The sequence below is a fragment of the Eucalyptus grandis genome, chromosome 10 (genome assembly GCF_016545825.1).
Source record: "Eucalyptus grandis isolate ANBG69807.140 chromosome 10, ASM1654582v1, whole genome shotgun sequence".
Taxonomy (NCBI): domain Eukaryota; kingdom Viridiplantae; phylum Streptophyta; class Magnoliopsida; order Myrtales; family Myrtaceae; genus Eucalyptus; species Eucalyptus grandis.
In genome coordinates this window covers 37,420,293-37,441,188 of record NC_052621.1, presented here as the reverse complement: position 1 = coordinate 37,441,188, position 20,896 = coordinate 37,420,293, and the positions used below count along the sequence as shown (strand labels likewise).

The 20,896-nt window shown below is 41.6% G+C and overlaps 6 protein-coding genes across 8 annotated transcripts; 1 reads left to right on the top strand and 5 right to left on the bottom strand.

Moving 5' to 3' along the window:
- Positions 1-203: 203 nt before the first annotated feature.
- On the top strand, positions 204-3,565 carry LOC104423191 (protein FAR1-RELATED SEQUENCE 6). Its single transcript, XM_010035673.3, has 2 exons — positions 204-386; positions 1,252-3,565. The coding sequence occupies exon 2, from the start codon at positions 1,271-1,273 to the stop codon at positions 3,272-3,274; it is 2,004 nt and encodes a 667-aa protein (XP_010033975.1). The 5' UTR covers positions 204-386; positions 1,252-1,270; the 3' UTR covers positions 3,275-3,565.
- Positions 3,566-3,746: 181 nt separating this feature from the next.
- LOC104423190 lies at positions 3,747-5,040 on the bottom strand. The gene has a single exon (XM_010035672.3). It carries the CDS (start codon positions 5,005-5,007, stop codon positions 3,835-3,837), a length of 1,173 nt encoding a protein of 390 aa, XP_010033974.2. The 5' UTR covers positions 5,008-5,040; the 3' UTR covers positions 3,747-3,834.
- A 266-nt stretch (positions 5,041-5,306) lies between these two features.
- On the bottom strand, positions 5,307-8,142 carry LOC104423189 (protein FAR1-RELATED SEQUENCE 6). Its single transcript, XM_010035671.3, has 2 exons — positions 7,958-8,142; positions 5,307-7,357 (listed from the first exon to the last, which is right to left on the bottom strand). Exon 2 carries the CDS (start codon positions 7,336-7,338, stop codon positions 5,335-5,337), a length of 2,004 nt encoding a protein of 667 aa, XP_010033973.2. The 5' UTR covers positions 7,339-7,357; positions 7,958-8,142; the 3' UTR covers positions 5,307-5,334.
- Positions 8,143-9,481: 1,339 nt separating this feature from the next.
- LOC104424189 lies at positions 9,482-11,355 on the bottom strand. Its single transcript, XM_010036557.2, has 7 exons — positions 11,311-11,355; positions 11,087-11,176; positions 10,595-10,804; positions 10,320-10,499; positions 10,171-10,221; positions 9,934-10,080; positions 9,482-9,868 (listed from the first exon to the last, which is right to left on the bottom strand). Exons 1-7 carry the CDS (start codon positions 11,353-11,355, stop codon positions 9,482-9,484), a joined length of 1,110 nt encoding a protein of 369 aa, XP_010034859.2.
- A 2,934-nt stretch (positions 11,356-14,289) lies between these two features.
- Positions 14,290-16,366, bottom strand: LOC104424188 (protein FAR1-RELATED SEQUENCE 6). 3 transcript variants are annotated; one of them, XM_039303404.1, is made up of 3 exons: positions 16,180-16,366; positions 15,909-16,022; positions 14,290-15,579 (listed from the first exon to the last, which is right to left on the bottom strand). In XM_039303404.1, exon 3 carries the CDS (start codon positions 15,558-15,560, stop codon positions 14,934-14,936), a length of 627 nt encoding a protein of 208 aa, XP_039159338.1. In that variant the 5' UTR covers positions 15,561-15,579; positions 15,909-16,022; positions 16,180-16,366; the 3' UTR covers positions 14,290-14,933. The 3 variants fall into 3 exon arrangements, with proteins under 3 accessions (XP_039159338.1, XP_018719246.2, XP_039159337.1); XM_018863701.2 differs by lacking the exon at positions 15,909-16,022; XM_039303403.1 differs by lacking the exon at positions 16,180-16,366 and having other exon boundaries at positions 15,909-16,168.
- A 1,313-nt stretch (positions 16,367-17,679) lies between these two features.
- On the bottom strand, positions 17,680-19,556 carry LOC104424187. The gene is made up of 7 exons (XM_010036556.2): positions 19,512-19,556; positions 19,288-19,377; positions 18,795-19,004; positions 18,521-18,676; positions 18,372-18,422; positions 18,135-18,281; positions 17,680-18,069 (listed from the first exon to the last, which is right to left on the bottom strand). Exons 1-7 carry the CDS (start codon positions 19,554-19,556, stop codon positions 17,680-17,682), a joined length of 1,089 nt encoding a protein of 362 aa, XP_010034858.1.
- Between the last annotated feature and the right edge of the window lie 1,340 nt (positions 19,557-20,896).

Genomic DNA, 20,896 nt, shown 5'->3' with positions numbered 1-20,896 from the left:
TTTGGCTTATATGATACTTGAAAGGAGAATATCCTCAAATACAAAAATCAAATATAAACACAAGTAGAAACACCATATTAAAATGATCAAAAATCCAAATTGGAGAAACTTTTCAGACAATTTTCAGCAACCGAGAACAACGTCATATATTCCAAAACACGCTCATCGATCGAACGATCCTCGTTCAACGCTGTCGCTGCGCATTTCCTTTTTTTTTTTTTTTTTAATTCGTTTGATTTTGTGTTTTTGAGAAATCTCTCTCTCTCTCTCGCTCGCTCTAGTTCTCTATACTCCGTTTGCTGAGATCGGAATCACCGGAGATTCACCGGAGGCGGCGAGAATTCCGGCAGAATCCGGCGGACGCAGGAACTGAGCTTTTGCTGAAGGTAATCGAAAGCTCTTTAGGTTTCGAGACGGTTTAGTTGATTGCAGGCGGGTGTAGACATCGGGCTCGTTCAGCCGCCGATTGTGGGCGTCCGTGAAAGTGGCGATTTATCGAGTTTTTTTGTTCTTTTGTGACGTCAATTGTGCTTTTTGGTGCCCATGTTGTTCCTTTTGTTGTCCGTAGTGTCAAATTCAGATGCCGTGTTCTTCGTTTGATGTGGGTGTGCGGATTGGCTGTGCTCACGTAGCTTGTGATGATCATGTCTGATTAGGTTCGTCGCGCTTGTAAATGATGTACCGGAGGCGAATGTGTGTCTCCGGTACGAAGGCTCAAAGTCGAGGGAGGTGAGACTGAAATGGAATTGCTTGTGGGGATTTGGTGCATTCGGTTGAAATCTTCGGGTGCTAAGCTGCTTTCGATTTTTTTGTTCTTTTGGGTAAATTTAGTTCAAATCTGGGAATGTACTAGCTTTTCGGCAGTTTCAGAGATGCCTTCTGGAACTCCAATTCTCTTGAACTGGCTCTTAAAGAATGCACATTTAGCTTCGGTGATTTCTTTTGCAATTCGCTGTGTGCATGAGCTGATTGGACCTTTATGTTTGCAATGCGGGAATTGAACAAGATTTGTATGGTCGATGATTGGAACTTACGAAAATGGAAGGTCAAAGAAGAGAGGAACTTGTGCGATAGACACTTGCATAGCTTGGCTAAATTACATACTCTAGCCAGCAGTTCTTTCTTCCCAAATGCCTTCTTGCGTGGCCTAGCTTTAGATGATGGTCTCGCGATCTTATACTAGTGTAAGTTTCGCTTTGGCCTTTTTCTTTGTGAATGCTGTTCTTCTCATTTTTGTTGTCTGCTTGTCAGGCATCACTTTATATCTCAGATGGAAGATGCTCCCCTTCCAAGTGAGCAAGGTAATGATGGTGAGTGCAGCACAAGTCAAAGAGGGCCAGATGGCATTGCAGCAGCATCTGATGATCAGAATGGCGCATCTGTTGGAAGAAAGGAGTTTGTTGCTCCTGCTGTCGGAATGGAGTTTGAGTCATATGATGATGCATACAACTACTACAACTGTTATGCCAAGGAAGCAGGATTTCGTGTCAGAGTAAAGAATTCATGGTTCAAGCGAAATAGTAGAGAAAAGTACGGTGCAGTACTTTGCTGCAGTAGCCAAGGCTTTAAAAGAATTAAAGATGTAAATCGTCTTCGAAAAGAAACTCGAACTGGCTGTCCAGCAATGATTCGGATGAGGTTAGTGGACTCCAAAAGATGGAGGGTGCTTGAAGTGACACTTGAACACAACCACTTGCTGGGCTTGAAGAGCTACAGAACAATTAAGAAAATGAGTGCTGGTACCAAAAGAAAGTCACAGTCCAGTGCTGATGCTGAAGAAAGAACAATTAAGTTATACCGGGCACTTGTCATAGATGCGGGTGGTAATGGAAACCAAAGTTGCGGTGAAAATGAAGCTAGGAGTCTGTCTGACCATCTTAATCATCTGAACCTTAAGAAAGGGGACACGCAGGCTATATATAATTACTTCTGCCGCATGCAATTGACCAACCCTAATTTCTACTATCTCATGGATCTAACTGATGAGGGGAATTTGAGGAATGTGTTCTGGGCGGATGCAAGGTCCAGAGCTGCATGCGTTTACTTTGGTGATGTTATATATTTTGACACAACGTTCTTGTCTAACAAATATGAGGTCCCCCTAGTGGCATTTGTTGGAGCGAACCACCATGGCCAATCAGTATTGCTAGGCTGTGGGTTGCTTGCAGGCGAGACAATGGAGTCTTATACTTGGGTGTTCAAAGCCTGGAGTTCATGTATGTCTGGATGCTCCCCACAAACTATAACTACAGACAGGTGCAAGATTTTGCGTGGTGCGATTGAGGAGGTGTTTCCAAGATGTCACCATCGTTTTGGTCTGTCACACATCATGAGAAAAGTTCCGGAAAAATTAGGAGGGTTGAACAACTATGATGCGATAAGGAGGGCGTTGACTAAAGCAGTGTATGAATTTCTGAAGGTGAGTGAATTCGAGACAGCTTGGGGGATCATGGTCCAGCGTTTTGGCATTGGTGACCATGAATGGCTTAGAGCTTTATATGAGGATCGAGTCATATGGGCTCCGGTCTACTTGAAAGACACGTTTTTCGCTGGGATGTCTTCTGCAAGGCCAGGCGAGTCGTTGAATGCATTTTTTGATAAGTATGTGCATAAACAGACTCCATTGAAAGAATTTCTTGACAAGTATGAGTTAGCTTTACAAAAGAAGCACAGGGAAGAAGCCCTTGCGGATAATGAATCGAGGAACGCAAGCCATGGGCTGAAAACAAGATGTTCGTTTGAGTTACAGCTCTCCAAGGTATACACAAGAGATATATTCAGGAAGTTCCAGTTTGAGGTAGAGGAGATGTATTCTTGTCTTAGCACAACGCAGCTGTATGTTGATGGGCCGGTCATTATATTTTTGGTTAAAGAGCGGGTCTTGGGGGAAGGAAGTAGAAGGGAGATAAGGGATTATGAGGTCCTGTACAATCGAGCGGCGGCTGAGGTTCGTTGCATCTGTAGCTGTTTTAACTTCTATGGCTATCTATGCAGGCACGCCCTATGCGTTCTTAACTTCAATGGGGTGGAGGAGATTCCGTCAAAGTACATCCTCCCTCGATGGAAGAAGGATTATAAGCGTTTGCACATCCCCGACCCAGGCCCTGGTGAGGCTGGTGCTGCCGAACGCGTGCAGTGGCTCAATCAGTTGTACCGAAGCGCCTTGCAGATTGTCGAGGAGGGGGTGATCTCTCCCGAACATTACAGGGCCGCATTACAGACGTTCGAAGATGCGTTGAATAGGGTTCATCAGGTTGAGGAGAAGAAAGAATGAAGGCGGCCTGAGGCTTGCTGCCACTTCTTCGTGTAAAACCCGAGCCCCCGTGATGTCGACTTTTTCTTGGAGAGGGCAGCTCCAGTACACTGTCTCTGTGAATATTATTGAAAACTCCAACCCATTCACTTGTTCATCATCGCCTTAGCATAATGTCTGAATGTCTTGACCGGAGTTAAAAAAGCGTCTTTGAGAAAATGACGAGTAAAGCTTGCGGAGGAATTCCTTGAACTTTTCTTGCCCATATTGAAATTCAATCGGTTTAGGGGGGTACCCCTTGCACCTTCTTAATGGGATTTTGTTCATTACTCCTCCAGATTTTGACCTCTTTTTTGGTTCTTTGTCACAACTCGATATTTCTTACATTTCACTCAAATTATGATACATTCTCGAGGAAAAATTTGTATATGAACATGCGTATCGACATTTAGATATTGCGAAAATGAGGAGCTGTGAGATTAAAAAGTCGAAATTTGTAGAAAACGAAAGGTCGAAATTTGTATTCAATAGTTGCGAATCATACACAAATGGAGGATTGAATAATGAACCGACTCTGGGGTTCAATTCGTGCCGGGGTCGAGTACAGGGAGCCTGCAATGCAAGCTGATCGACTTGTCGGTTTGCCGGGTCCCTGGAATGAAGAACTGGAAGATCACGGTCAAGCACGCGCCCTGCTCGGCGATCCCGTAGAAGGCGCAGTCTGGCCTCGCCGTGTGACACTGGAGGCTCTTGGCAAAGTGCTTCACGCTCACCTGCACCGCCTCCGCGTCGCCCCTCGAGACCGCCCTCTCGGACCGGGCCTGCGCGCTCAGGCCCCGGTCCTCCGGGGGAGCATCGGCTCGCTCCCCGAGGATCGGCAGCTTCCGGAACTCGGCGCCCAGGGTGATCAGGGTGGTCGCGATTTGCAAATGCAGGTCGCCGTGCTTGCTGATCGAGACGTTCAGCACGTCCCCGACGTGCCTCATCCTGTCCACGAAGCTCTGCAGCTGGTTCAAGTCGTGAACCTGGACGAGCGTCCTGGGGAGCGCGTGAGCCGAGTCGAGGGCCGACTGGAGCTCCGACACCTGAGCCCTAGACATCGGCTTCGAGATCGGCACGTCCTGGATGACCGCCGACTTGTAGCCTTTCGTCTCGAAGGTGAGGAAGGGCATCGGCTGGGTGCTGTTCGCCGGCAGCTTCTTCACCAGCTTTATCTGGAGCCGATCGGAGGCCGATCCTTCGGCGTCGGCGGCGAGCTCGTTGCAGATGCCGACGCTGCTGCGGATGGCGCGGTGGAGGAGGGAGAGGTCGACGGCGAAGGCGATGCGGTCGTCGTTCTGGCTGGAGATGCGGTAGGCGTCGAAGAGGGCCTCGATGCGGAACTGGGCGACGGACTGGAGGCCGTCGCCGTTGAGGAGGTTGTGGAGGAAGACGGCGTGGTCCCTGGTGAGGTAGAGGTGGCAAGTCCGGTCGATCTTGTCCAGCGCCGGCAGGAAGCGCTTCTCGAGGAGGGCCACGCCGTTGTCCGTGAGAAACGCCTTGAACTTCATCGTCGTCGCCCGCCCTCGAGCTTCTGCTGGTTTCTCCCGAGGCGGGAAAATCAGATTGAGGAGGAAGACGACGACGGGAAGACGAGAGAGGGTTTTTGCAGAGAGATCGTGCTGGGTTATGGGCTTCGAAGCTTGTGACACGCCCGGCCCAATGAAGGCCCAATCAACTTTTTTTTTCCTTTTTTGGGTTTGAGGCCCAATCATTTTTTAGGCCCAATCAATTTGAGCGTGCGGGTTTTGCTTCCTTTCTTCCGACTCTTCTTCAACCGATTGGATAGGACCGCTGTGTCTTCATGCATTGCTGCAATTTCTAGCGTTAGGAGAATACTCAAATCTGTCGGTTCCGTCAAGGCGATACGATGTATGATGTATCGGCATGTATCGGCTTGGCTTTATGACTGAGAAAGCATCCATGCTCTGCCTTAAAGTTATTGTTTCTCATCCAAATATCAGCAGTGACCACGATGTTGGGTTGCGTGTCCCAAAGATGTCCCGTCTGTGCAACATTTTGGGGTCTTGATTCACAAACTGTCATTCCGGGTGATCTTTTGAAAGTTGGATCTTGTTCAGCATCTCATCCAACGCCTGCAGCGCCACCTTAGAACGGTCTTGCGACTTCCTAGCTTCATCCATTACCTGCAGGATGCATTTGTGCAGATGCTCGTGCCGGTGAACTGGGTTGTCAATGTCGATCCCTGCAGATCTCTGGTCCAGGACGTAACCGCGCTTGATATCCTTCCTCCAGCGCGAGAGCACGTATTGAGGTGGGACCTCTTCTACCCTGTTTTGGCTGAGGACATGAAGTGCATGCCTGCACAGATATCCTCTCAGGTTAAATAAACCGCAAGCACAGAAGACCTCCATTTCGGATCCATTGAACAAAACCTCGAAGTCTCTTGCTTCCCTCTGACCATCCTCAAGCTCAACATGTTCTTGAACCGTATAAGTTGTGACTAGCCCGTCTACATTTACTTGTCTCGTGCTGAAACACGAATACATTCCTTCTACCTCCTTTTGGAACTTCATGAAGATGTAGCCTGTATACAATTTTGAGAGCTGCAACTCATAATTACACCTCGAGTTTAGCATACAACTCGAATTTCTTGAATCTAGATCGGCCAGTGCTTCAAGCTGGTGACTCCTCTGCATTGCTTGATCATACTTGTCCAGAAATTCCTTTAAAGAGGTGCAGTTCCCTATATATCCCTTAAAAAACGATGTCGCGTCTTCATTTTGCTGGATAGTAAACATTCCCGCCAGAAAGGTCTCCTTCAAGTAGACTGGGACCCACCGGTTCCTTTCTTCATACAAACTTTGGAACCATTGGTGATCCTCCAGTCCATGCTCATGGATGATATCCATCCAAGCCGCTTCAAATTCTTCAGCCCTCTGGGAAAGGCAAACTGCTCTATATACGGCAGCTTTAATTGCTTCATATTGGTAAGTTATTTCCAATCTCTCGGAGATTCTTCTCATGACCTTTGTCAAATCTATACAATGAGAAGCTCTGGGGAACACATCAAAGATAGCAGCTTGCAAGGCTTTGCATTGATCGGAAATGATAGTTTGGGGAGGGCGTCCTAGGATACAGGTGAGCCAAGCCCTAAGCAGCCATACATACAACTCGAAAGTCTCGCCTGCTAACAAACCACAACCCAACAGTACAGGTTGCCCATGGTGATTTACCCCAATAAATGATACCAGCAGGATATCAAACTCTTGTCCAAAAAATGTTGTGTCAATCGCAACTACATCACCAAAGTAGCGATAAGCAACCCTGGACCTCGTGGCAGCCCAAAACAAGTTTCTCAGATATCCCCTTTCATTGAGGTCTGCCACGTAGAAGAAATTAGGATCCATGAGCTGCATCTGACAGAAGAAATCAAGAGCAGCTTGAGCATCTCCTTTTCGTAGCTTCATTTTATTGGACAGATCAGGATTCTTTCTAAGGTCACCATCATCAGCAGCTAATTTCCCACCTTCGGCATCTATGATGACAGTCTGAAACAATTTGACCGTTTCTACTTCCTCAGGACCTTCCAACTCCAATGGCCTCTTGGTCCCAACACCCATGACCTTATGTGATTTAAAAAATTTCCCACTAGTTGGGCTGATTAAGTGGTTATGCTCAAGCTCAACCTCAATAATTCTCCACCTCGTATTGTCCATCAACCGGAATTTTATCATCGCTGGACACCCGGTTCTTGTTTCTGGTCTCGGGCGGTTTGCCTCACTTTTCTTCTTGAAACCTGCACTACTGCAGCTCAATTTTCCTCTATATCTCTCCTTACTCTTCCTGTACCATGTATTGCTTACTCTAACCCCGAACCCATGCTCCTTAGCATAGCAACTGTAGAAGTAATAGACATCCTCATAAGACTCAAATTCCATCCCGACAGCAGGAGGCATGGGGTTCTCTCCTTGAATCACACTTGTCTGACCAACTAATCCAGTCATTGCAGAGTCTCCCTCAATCTCAAGTTCCTCGGCTTCATCATCACCAACTGGCTCAGCATTGAGAGAAACTTCATCCATCTCTACAAAGAGGCGGGAGCTGGCGAAACAATCACATAAAAAGACGCAAACTTTAGAAACCCATCAACATAACGAAATTAACAAAAGATCAGTGCTGATGTTGCCAACTGCCTATAAAGCCATCAACCCTTGGAAACCCGTCAACATCATTGATCTGATGTTGCCAACTGCCTATAAACCACATAAAATTAACAAAAGACCAGTGCAAGAATTAGCTTTCCATGCCTCCTTTGAGCAAAAGGCAGAGGGTGGTGACCATTGACCAATCAATATCACCTTCACTTCCAGGAAAAATAAGCTAAAAATTGCATGGAAAGTCAGTCAAACCCAAATAAAAACCTACTAAACACCACCAATTCGAACTATCATTGAAACAGGCAGGATTGATGATTCAATTTATCCGAATCAGCAATGAATGTATGGTATGAACCCTTCCTTCTATAATCCAAGGGCGACAGCGAGTCTCGCCCGGTTCATGATCATTACAGGCGAGACTAATCAGTTAACAACTCGTAGCTTAGGACGCAAACGCACGCCGACGCAATTCGCCAAAGCCTCACGCTTCAATTCCGTCGAAATTAACGGGCGATCGCTGAATGAAGTTAAAGAGCATGATTACCTCGAAGACGACGCAAAGGTTCGCCGAGCCCACGATTCGGCCGCCGGATTGCGCCGCCGCACGCGCCGTGGGGGCCCCGTGTCGGTCTCGCCGGAAACGTCGCCGGCGCCGGAGAGAGGTTGTTGGACGGAGAGCGGAGGTCTAGGACTGAAAAAAGTCGGAAGAGAAGTTGCAGGAGCTGACGTGGAATTTTCCGCGGCAGACAAATATACGTTTGGATTTAGAATATTTCCGACGATGGCGAACGACGACGAAATTAGGTATCGTCTAAAGTAATTTTTCTATTATCCGCAGCTGTGGTACTTTTATTTATTCATTTATTTTTTATTTTTACTTTTTGCTTTTTTCACCTGTGTGTGCGCTTTTTGGGCCAAAGCTATACGCAGAAATCTTTTGTTTAAATTGGTGATACGTCGATTTAAGTTAGAAATTTCAACAATAGGTAAATCACATCCTTGGTGAGGATTGTTGTCCAGAATTAGTATATCTCTCCGTTATTTTCTGCAGCAGCAAATTTAGTTTCTTAAAAGAGCGCAAATCCTGTGTTTGAAAAAATTAAACCTGATGGTGAATGATGTTACCTCATTATATAAAACCGTTCCTTTCCAAAATTAAGCAAGAAGAAATTTATTCATATTCTGTCATTAGCACGAAAAGATCCTCGTTTCAGAACATGGATAAACCAATCAAAAAAAGAAAATTTGCATTTATTGATGGATTGACTTATCGACTTATACATGAGATCAATGATTCAGACACTCAAACTCACACATAATCGGAAATTATGATCCGCAAATGTGTCCACCTTCTTCCAAAGCTTCGTGCCATTATAATCTAAAAAGAAGAGAGAAAATTTGGAAATATTTGCATTTGCAGTTGCTTTTGCTTTGGGGGAATATGGTCTCAAAAAATTATAGTCACGCCATAACTTTGAAAACGAGAGTTAATATGTAGAAATTTACTTTATATCCCACTGTCTAGGGAGACAAGGAAAAGAAAAAAGGAAAACAAAAGAGAAAGAAAAGCGGATCAACATCAATTTTCCTATTAATTATACCCTTGTGAAGGATGTGTCCTTCACTTACGAGCAATTTTAAAAAGTAGTTATCTGATCAACTTCTAATTCTAAGGATGGCTGCACAGGAAAACACAAATAAAATAGATATCAATATGGCAATTGGATCACAATGTTCCATGCAATGGTCAAGTTTCCGGAAGCACAAGGGCACGTACAGCAAGGAAAATACTATCGCCATGTCTTGTTAGATTTTTCCGCATTTTAATCAATTTTTCATCTAATGGCTAATTGCCTGCAGTAAATGTAATATTTAAGTACATACAACATCTCGTCCATAATGAACACTTGCGTTTAGGGCAAAAGGAGCTGTAATAGAAAAATGTGATAAAGTTTCATAAGTGACTTTAACAACTTCAAAAGTATTGGTGTGCTCGTTCCTAAACATTTGACAAGAGTCAATTTTATTAGGGTACCGAAAAATAGGAAAGCATCTTACTGTATGTTCACTATTTTTCACACTGAGCTGAATATCCAGGGCCCCCATAATAGAAATTGACTCCCAATTGACTTCGCTCGGCCTCGTTGATAATTAAGTCATAACATCCGGGTTTGGACACTCTCTTCTGGAGATTCTCCGGGTCTCTCCCAAAGGAACCGCCGTCGACGATTGAAACATGGCGGAAAAAGGACGCCTTTCCAAAAAAGCCTTCAGAAGGTAAATGGCCGCTCCCCATTTGCGTCGACGTATGACGACCATCCAATCCTAAATTCACTACCTCTCCGCCCCAAGCAACTTTATCGGCCCTGTCCTTTAGAGAAGTGAAGAGATCTTGGGGCCAGTATCCTACATCGACATCTTGAATGCGCAGCCACCACCGTTCGAGAGGTTGATTCTGAAGAATCTTTGTTAGAAGAGAGAAGACTCAAAAATATCCCACCTAAAAGATTGTTCCATTACCTTCTCTATGTCTACAGTAATGTCATATTGTTTTCCACCATAGGTGGAAAATGGTTGAAGCAGAACGCCTAGAGCAATCTTGTCACTTGTTTGTACGAATCCAGGGCATTCGAGATTGTAGCATCCAGTTTCCCAATAGCCATCACCCTAAAGTCCACCCAGGAAAAGCATGTCAATGTTGGATATGTTTGTGAAAGTTTGGTTAACTGTAAGCGGTCAAAAAAGTTGAGAACTTACGGTCCAATATATGAAAAGCTTTGCCCCCTTGGGACTAGAACCTGGATCGACCTATCATAAAAACACAAACCACTTATCTTCTATATCTGCACATGCTTTGAATGCCAATCATGCTAAAGTCTTCAGATTAGACCATTCTAAGTTATTACCCTCCATCCAGCCTCTATGGTGTTCACAGTCTCTCTGGGGCCTGCTGTGAGCCAAATTTGAGAGAAGCTGGCTTCTTGATCCAATACCACAGGATTCCACACATTAATTGTTGCATGAGCTCCCTTGAAGTTGCCGGAGTTCAAATATACTACAGCATACTGACCAATATAGAACAAACTCTTCAGGAAGTGAAAATTAAGGATCAATGCATGAACAAAAACACAACTCGAAATCAACGCCACAATAAGTCTTGTGGTGATGTAATTGCACGTACTTCATGGCCATCCGATTCTGATCCAAGGCGGCTCTTATTAAGCCACTTCAAGTGTGGATTCGACCGTATAGCATGACGACTGGTATGGCTTTGTGGTCTTATGATGGGGATCGTTCCCTCAGGGCATTCACCATATTTCCGCCAAGCTTGATTGAGCACACCTTCCACAGATCCCGATCCGTTCGCTTTCAGATTTGAGCTTGGTTTCATCTAAACGTGCCATACCGGCTTCAGCAATTGCTAAATAATGTGGGCGAACATATCTAAGGTTGCATACCAATACTTCGGACATAGAACAAATTGAATTTCCTAGACTTCCTGCAATATTGAAACAGCTTTCTCCTAAATTGCTCTGTGAGGGCCCTCATCGTTAAGGAACTTACATCGTCATCGTTGCACTAATTCATTTTTACGACTAACTGCAAATTTTACATGGGAGGCACAGGACAGAATACTGTGCAAGTTACAGGTCCAAAATGAGAGGAAAAAGACCTGTATGGTATGATTCTTGAGAAGCGGATGATCAAAGGCGGGTTGCTTGTAGATGTCAACACAATCGATCACTTCACGAGTTTCGTAACTCTGCACCAGGTACCCATACATTATCTTAGCCAAAATAATATATTTACAAGGAAACAAAAAAGGTGAAATAGCAACAGAAAGAGTTTAGGTAATGACCTCAATGGTTTTTACCGCTCCTTTAGGCTTATCGAAACCTGTAACTTCGTCTGATCCAAGGACTCTCGCTCGAGCACGCCCATAGCTTATCGTACTAATAATAGTTATCATCAAAACCAACCATTTGGAAAGATGCGCACGTAGACTTACCATTGCCATTGTAGAACAGACTAGAGAATTTTTGAAGATGAGACAAGACAATGTTCTGCCTTATATACATACAGTAGAACTCAAACCTAGATTCTAGAAATCATCATTGATAGCTTGTCGTGAATTGCCGTTACCATAAAGAAGAAAATAATTATTTTTTTGGTAAGTGTGGATTAGCTTTTTGCCTGTGAAAGGAAATGTTGATCGGTGCTTTATGAAATCTCTCTTTTCAACAAAATTAATTTATATGGAAGTAAAATTTAAACATAAAGAGAAAACATAATGCTTTTAATATATATGAGATATTCGTGATAAACAAAAACAAACTGTGCGTTTTCTTTGTTATGGCAACTACATCTACATAAAAGTATAGAACACTAATAGAAGAAGGAAAGTAAATAAGTTGGGGCTACCACTTTAAGGCTCCGTTCGTTTTGTAGAAATTCCGGGAAAACGTTTTCGGATTTTCACTTTGTTTCATGGAAATGAATTCTTTAGAAAATATTTTCCATGAAAAGAAAAAAATCTTCTAGATTAGGAAAAAATGTTTTCCATTTTTAAAAAGTGGAAACCATTTTCCTCACTTAATCTTTGTTATCTCACACCTCTACAAATCCTCACTTCCTCTTTCCCTTTGTTCTTATTCTTTTCTTTTTTTATTCAAATTATTTTTAATTTTCTTTTTTTTTTTTTAATTTGAATTATTTTTTATTTATTTTTCTTTTCTTTGTTTCCCATCTTCTTCTTTCTTGGCTACTTGTCGGCCGTTGCTAGGCGAACCTCGAGATCATCGATCTCAAGCTCCTGCTCTGCACTCTAGCTTATCATTTTCTTTATTTACTCTATCCTGCAGTTGTACATTACTCAAGCAAAAGGCTTTATATGGTTTGCTTTTTTTTTTTTTTTCCTTTTGTTTATTAGAACACATAAGACACCCAGCGGGGGAGAACAAGCCACATGCTTTGCTTCTTTTCTCTTTTTTTTTTTTTTTTAAATCCATATGAACAATTTTTAGAGTAAATGAGCGTTTGGTGACAATGAGGGAATAAATATATGAAGCAAGTTTGCTCAGATTTAAAGGCAAGTTCATATTTAATGGATTTATAAGTCAGTAAGTGATGCATGCCTAAATAGTGAAGTCTTAGAAAATATTTTCCTTACCAAACATCAGAAAATATTTTCTGAAACATTTTCAAGTTTTAGCCAAACACTAGAAAATAGTCATTTTCTTGGAAAATGACTTATGGAAAAATATTTTGTCTTTTTTAATGAAAATGGAGTGCATTTAGTCATATAAGAGGGGAAATAGCGCCTCCAATTTTTAATTGTTAGTTTATACTTCCATAAAAATTAGTTTTGAGAACAGAGAAATTTCGAAGGAACTTTTTTCTTTTCTAAGTTGTCAATCAAATTTATGGATAAATTGTTAAGTAAAATTTAGAAATAATTTAACATAGACAATTTTTAGTATAATCATTCGTTTGTAGAATAATAGGTTGATTAGATGAAGAAAAAATTCTTTAAATATTTTCTATAATTAAAATCACAATTATATTCTCAAACATAAAAATTTAAAGATGAAATTTAACTAAAGCAAAATTCAGTCATCCTCTAATTCAGTCATCACCAATCTTCACTAGATTAGGAAATATTATGGAGGCCACTCGAGGATGTGTTGGATTTCAATTCCAATTAGGAGAATTCCAATTAGGAATGGAAATTCTCCGGATTGTAATAGATCGATTTATAACCAATATATTATATTGACATAATGAGGCCATCTATCATCAGTCTTTTATCTAAGATTAATTTCCACAGAACGAAGGAAAATGGAAGGAGGAAAACAGGTCCTATGTTCATGAGGTTTACACATTTGGGATTTTGTTAACGTATTATTCCCTTGAATTCCTTCCTCGTACCCAAACAATGTTTAAAGGTGAAGATTAAGGAATGCAAAGAATTATTAATGGCCTAAATTTTATTTCCAATTCAAGAGAAAATTACAATGGATTCTTGGGAAAAAATCAAGGGAACGATCAAGCTGGTGACTCTTTTGCATTGCTTGATCACACTTGTCCAGAAATTCCTTTAAAGAGGTGTAGTTCCCTATATATCCCTTAAAAAACGATGTCGCGTCTTCATTTTGCCGGATAGTAAGGGCTTGTTTGGTAACTATCCAAACAGTGCCTAATTCTGATTTTTTGTTCTAAGAATTAGTTTGGGATGCGAATCGCATTTGATAAAATTTTTATTCCCAGAACCAAATTTGTTCTCGGGAACATATTGGGAAGAGAATCAAGAATAAAAAAAAAGTTGATTCTTTTTCTGGGAACAAAATTGAGGATCAAAACTCTTTTTCTTCTCTTTTTATTCTTCTTCATTGACCGCCATCCCAACCGCCGTCCGCCGCCCGCCGTCGTTGTCTTTGTTCGGTTGCTTTCGGTCGCCGACAACTGGTCCGACGAGCTCGTTGGAGGCTCTCGTCTAGCCTAAAAAAAAAAAAAAAAAAAAATAGGAGAAAAAAGAAAAAAAGAAAAAAAGAAGAAGAAGAAGAATAGGAGAAAAAGAAAAAAGAAAAAAAGAAGAATAGGAGAAAAAGTAAAAATAAAAAAAAAAAAAGAAAGAAAAAAAGGAAAAAAGGAAAAAGAAAAGAAAAAAAGGAAAAAAAGGAAAAAAAATATTTAAAAATTAAAATAAATTGATTTGAAACAGAATCAATGAACACGGTCCAAACACAATTCTATTCCAAAATCGAAATTTTGTACAATTACCAAACGCGTTCTTTTACTCAAAATCGGTTTCCGGGAATAGAATAAAAAATAATCATTTCGATCCGAATTTGTTCTTTGCAACGAATCGTTCCAAACGCGTGTCTAAACATTCCCGCCAAGAAGGTCTCCTTCAAGTTGGCTGGGACCCACCGATTCCTTTCTTCATACAAGCTTTGGAACCATTGGTGATCCTCGAGTCCATGCTCATGGATGATATCCATCCAAGCTGCTTCAAATTCTTCAGCCCTCTGGGAAAGGCAAACTGCTCTATATATGGCAGCTTTAATTGTTTCATATTGGTAAGTTTTTTCCAATCTCTCAGAGATTCTTCTCATGACCTTTGTCAAATCCATACAATGAGAAGCTCTGGGGAACACATCAAAGATAGCAGCTTGCAAGGCTTTGCATTGATCGGAAATGATAGTTTGGGGAGGGTGTCCTAGGATACAGGTGAGCCAAGCCCTAAGCAGCCATACATACGACTCGACAGTCTCGCCTGCTAACAAACCACAACCCAACAGTACAGGTTGCCCATGGTGATTCACCCCAATAAATGATACCGGCAGGTTATCAAACTCTTGTCCGAAAAATGTTGTGTCAATCGCAACTACATCACCAAAGTAGCGATAAGCGACCCTGGACCTCGCAGCAGCCCAAAACAAGTTCCTCAGACATCCCCTTTCATTGAGGTCTGCCACGTAGAAGAAATTAGATCCATGAGCTGCATCTGACAGAAGAAATCAAGAGCAGCTTGAGCATCTCCTTGTCGTAGCTTCATTAAGGTCACCATCATCAGCAGCTAATTTCCCACCCTCGGCATCTATGATGACAGTCTGAAACAATTTGACCGTTTCTACTTCCTCAGGACCTTCCGACTCCAATGGCCTCTTGGTCCCAACACCCATGACCTTATGTGATTTAAAAAATTTCCCACTAGTTGGGCTGATTAAGTGGTTATGCTCGAGCTCAACCTCAATAATTCTCCACCTCGTATTGTCCATCAACCGGAATTTTATCATCGCTGGACACCCGGTTCTTGTTTCTGGTCTCGGGAGGTTCGCCTCACTTTTCTTCTTGAAACCTGCGCTACTGCAGCTCAATTTTCCTCTATATCTCTCCTTACTCTTCCTGTACCATGTATTGCTTACTCTAACCCCGAACCCATGCTCCTTAGCATAGCAACTGTAGAAGTAATAGACATCCTCATAAGACTCAAATTCCATCCCGACAGCAGGAGGCATGGGGTTCTCTCCTTGAATCACACTTGTCTGACCAACTAATCCAGTCATTGCAGAGTCTCCCTCAATCTCAAGTTCCTCGGCTTCATCATCGCCAACTGGCTCAGCATTGAGAGAAACTTCATCCATCTCTACAAAGAGGCGGGAGCTGGCGAAACAATCACATAAAAAGATGCAAACTTTAGAAACCCGTCAACATAACAAAATTAACAAAAGATCAGTGCCGATGTTGCCAACTGCCTATAAAGCCATCAACCCTTGGAAACCCGTCAACATCATCGATCTGATGTTGCCAACTGCCTATAAACCACATAAAATTTAACAAAAGACCAGTGCAAGATTTAGCTTTCGATATGCCTCCTCTGAGCAAAAAGCAGAGGGTGGTGACCGTTGACCAATCTCCATTACCTTCACTTCCAGGAAAAATAAGCTTTGCATGGATAACCAATCAAACCCAAATAAAAACCTAATACGCACCACCAATTCGAGGTATCATTTGAACAGGCAGGACTGATGATTCAATTGATCCGAATCAGCGATGCATATATGGTACGAACCCCTTCCTTCTTCAATCCGAGGGGGAAAGCGAGTCTTCTCCGGTTCATCATCATTACAGGCGAGACTAATCAGTTAACCCACTCGTGGCTTAGCAAGCAGACGCACGCGAACGCAATTCGCCAAAGCTTCGCGCTTCAATTCCGTCGAAATTAACGGGCGATCGCTGAATGAAGTTAAAGAGCATGATTACCTCGAAGACGACGCAAAGGTTCGCCGAGCCCACGATTCGGCCGCCGGATTCCGCCGCCGCACGCCGCGGGCGCCCGGTGTCGGTCTCGCCGGAAACATCGCCGGCGCCGGAGAGAGGTTGTTGGACGGAGAGCAGAGGTCTAGGACTGAAAAAAGTCGGAAGAGAAGTTGCGGGAGCTGACGTGGAATTTTCCGCGGCAGACAAATATACGTTTAGATTTAGGATATTTACGACGACGACGACGAAATCAGGTATCGTCTAAAGTAATTTTTCTATTATCCGCAGCTGTGGTACTTTTATTTATTCATTTATTTTATTTTTGCTTTTTTGCTTTTTTCCCCTGTGTGTGTGCTTTTTGGGCCGAAGCTATAAGCAGAAATCTTTTGTTTAAATTGGTAATACGTCGATTTAAGTTAGACATTTCAACAATAGGTAAATCACACCCTTGGTGAGGATTGTTGTCCAGAATTAGTATATCTCTCCGTTATTTTCTGCAGTAGCAAATTTAGTTTTTTGAAAGAGCACAAATCCTGTGTTTGAAGAAATTAAACCTGACGAAGAATTATATTACCTTTTTGTACGAAACCGTATGTTCCAAAAATGAAGCAAGAAGAAATTTATTCATATCTTATCATTAGCAGGAAAAGACCCTCGTTTTAGAACACTAATAAACTAATCAAAAGAAGAAAATTTGCATTTATTGATGGATTGACTTATCGACTTATATGTGAGATCAATGATTCAGACACTCAAACTCACATTTAATCGAAAATTATGATCCACAAATGTGTCCACCTTCTTTCAAAGCTAGGTGCCATTGTAATCTAAAAAGAAGAGAGGGAAAATTTGGAAGCATTTGCAGTTGCATTTGCATTTGCTTTGGGGGAATATGGTCTCAAAAAATTGTAGAGTCACGCCATAACTTTGGAAACGCGAGTTATTACGTAGAAATTTACTTTATATCCCATTGTCTAGCGAGACAAGGAAAAGAGAAAGAAAAGCGGATCAACATCAATTTTCCTATTAATTATACCCTTGTGAAGGATGTGTCCTTCACTTACGAGCATTTTAAAAAGTAGTTATCTGATCAACTTCTAATTCTAAGGATGGCTGCACAGGAAAACACAAATAAGATAGATATCAATAGAGCAATTGGATCACAATGTTCCATGCAATGGTCAAGTTTCCGGAAGCCACAAGGGCACGTACAGCAAGGAAAATACTATCGCCATGTCTTGTTAGATTTTTCCGCATTTTAATCAATTTTTCATCTAATGGCTAATTGCCTGCAGTAAATATAATATTTAAAGTAAAGACAACATCTCGTCCATAATAAACACTTGCGTTTAGGGCAAAAGGAGCTGTAATAGAAAAATGTGATAAAGTTTCATAAGTGACTTTAACAGCTTCAAAAGCATCGGTGTGCTCGTTGCTAAACATTTGACAGAGTCAATTTTATTAGGGTACCGAAAAATAGGAAAGCATCTTACTGTATGTTCACTATTTTTCACACTGAGCTGAATATCCAGGGCCCCCATAATAGAAATTGACTCCAAGTTGACTTCGCTCGGCCTCGTTGATAACTAAGTCATAACATCCGGGTTTCGTCACTTGCTTCTGGAGATTCTCCGGGTCTCTCCCAGTGGAACCGCCGTCGACGATTGAAACATGGCGGAAAAAGGACGCCTTTCCAAAAAAGCCTTCAGAAGGTAAATGGCCGCTCCCCATTTGCGTCGACGTATGACGACCATCCTGTCCTAAATTCACTACCTCTCCGCCCCAGCTAACTGTATCAGCAGGGACAACCTTTAGAAAAGTGAAGAGATCTTGGGGCCAGTATCCTACATCCACATCTTGAATGCGCAGCGACCACCGTCCGAGACTTGGATCCTGAAGAATCTTTGTTAGAAGAGAGAAGACTCAAAAATATCCCACCTAAAAGATTGTTCCATTACCTTCTCTATGTCTATAGTAATGTGATGTTGTTGTCCACCATAAGTAGAAACTGGTTGAAGCACACTGCCTAGAGCAATCTTGTTACTTGTTTGCACGAATCCAGGGCACACGAGATTGTAGCATCCAGTATTCATATAGCCATCACTCTAAAGTCCACCCAGGAAAAGCATGTCAATGTTGGATATGTTTGTGAAAGTTTGGTTAACTGTAAGCGGTCAAAAAAGTCAAGAACTTACGGTCCAATATATGAAAGTCTTTGCCTCCTTGGGAAAGGAAGCTGGTTGGACCTATCATAAAAACACAAACCACTTATCTTCTATATCTGCACACGCTTTGAATGCCAATCATCCTAAAGTCTTTAGATTAGACCATTCTAAGTCATTACCATATATCCGGCCTCTATGGTGTTCTGCTTCTCTGGGGGCCCTGCTGAGAGCCAAATTTGAGAGTAGGTGGCTTCTGGATCCAATACCACAGGATTCCACACATTAATTGTTGCATGAGCTCCCAAGAAGCTGCCCTCGGTAAATATTATAGCATACTGACCAATATAGAACAAACTCTCAAGGAAGTGAAAATTAAGGATCAATGCATAAACAAAAAACACAACTCAAAATCAACGCCACAAATAAGTCTTGTGGTGATGTAATTGCACGTACTTCATGGTCATCCAATGGTTTTCCAAGTCGGCTCTTGTTAAGCCGCTTCAAGTGTGGATTCGACCGTATAACATGACGATTGGTATGGCTTTGTGGTCTTATGATGGGGATCGTTCCCTCAGGGCATTCACCATATTTCCGCCAAGCTTGATTGAGCACACCTTCCACAGATCTCGATCCATTCGCTTTCAGATTTGAGCTTGGTTTCATCTAAACGTGCCATACCGGCTTCAGCAATTGCTAAATAATGTGGGCGAACATATCTAAGGTTGCATAACAATACTTCGGACATAGAACAAATTGAATTTCCTAGACTTCCTGCAATATTGAAACAACTTTCTCCTAAATTGCTCTATGAGGGACCTCATTGTTAAGGAACTTACATCGTCATCGTTGCACTAATTCATTTTTACTACTAACTGCAAATTTTACATGGGAGGCACAGGACAGAATACTGTGCAAGTTACAGGTCCAAAAATGAGAGGAAAATGACCTGTATGGTATGATTCTTGAGAAGCGGATGATCAAAGGCGGGTTGCTTGTAGATGTCAACACAATCGATCACTTCACGAGTTTCGTAACTCTGCACCAGGTACCCATACATTATCTTAGCCAAAATAATATATTTACAAGGAAACAAAAAAGGTGAAATAGCAACAGAAAGAGTTTAGGTAATGACCTCAATGGTTTTTACCACTCCTTTAGGCTTATCGAAACCTGTAACGTCGTCTGATCCAAGGACTCTCGCTCGAGCACGCCCATTGCTTATCGTACTAATAATAGTTATCATCAAAACCAACCATTTGGAAAGATGCGCACGTGGACTTACCATTGCCATTGTAGAACAGACTAGAGAATTTTTGGAGATGAGACAAGACAATGTTCTGCCTTATATACATACAGTAGAACTCAAACCTAGATTCTAGAAATCATCATTGATAGCTTGTCGTGAATTGCCGTTACCATAAAGAAGAAAATAATTATTTTTTTGGTAAGTGTGGATTAGCTTTTTGCCTGTGAAATGAAATGTTGATCCGTGCTTTATGAAATCTCTCTTTTCAACAAAATTAATTTATATGGAATAAAATCTAAACATAAAGAGAAAACATAATGCTTTTAATATATATGAGATATTCGTAATAAACAAAAACAAACTGTGCGTGTTCTTTGTTATGGCAACTACATCTACATACAAGTATAAAAAACTAATAGAAGAAGGAAAGTAAATAAGTTGGGGGCTACCACTTTAAGGCTCTCGTTCGTTTCGCGGAAATTCAGGAAAACGTTTTTCAGATTTTCACTTCGTTTCACGGAAAATGAATTTCTTGGAGAAAATATTTTCCATGAAAGGAAAAAAATCTTCTAGATTAGGAAAAAATGTTTTCCATTTTTGAAAAGTGGAAAACATTTTTCTCACTTGATCTCTCTTATTTCACGCCTCTACAAATACTCACTTCCTCTTCCCCTTTCTTCTTATTCTTTTCTTTTTTTATTCGTATTATTTTTTAATTTTAATTTTCTTTTTTAATTCAAATGATTTTTTATTTCATTTTATTTCTTTTTCTTTTCTTTGTTTCCCATCTTCTTCTTTCTTGGCTACTTGTTGGCCGTTGCCAAGCGAACCTTGAGCTCGTCGATCTCAAGCTCCTACTTTGCACTCTTGTTTATCATTTTTTTTATTTACTCTACCTTGCAGTTGTACATTGCTCAAGTAAATGGCTCTACATGGTTTGCTTCTTTTTTCTTTTGTTTATTAGAACACAAAAGATACGGGGAGAGAACAATGCTTGCTTTTGGTACTCCGGAGAAACAAATCTTAATCGAACCTATATTTGCCCAATGGATACAATCTGCTCATGGTAAAACTTCATATGGGTTCAATGTGCTTTTATCTTCAATGAATAGCCCAGCATTTAATGCAGGTCAAAGCATATGGTTTTAGATAATTCGTCCTACCCAAGGATAGCTATAATGTCTTGAAGTTCTTTGTAACGTTGTAAAGTTTGCTTAACTCTTTGTGCAGTTTCATAATGTTCCTCACCAACGATTCAAGGTTGGTGCATAGTTGACGTTGAATCTAAAGGAACATGCTTTGCTTCTTT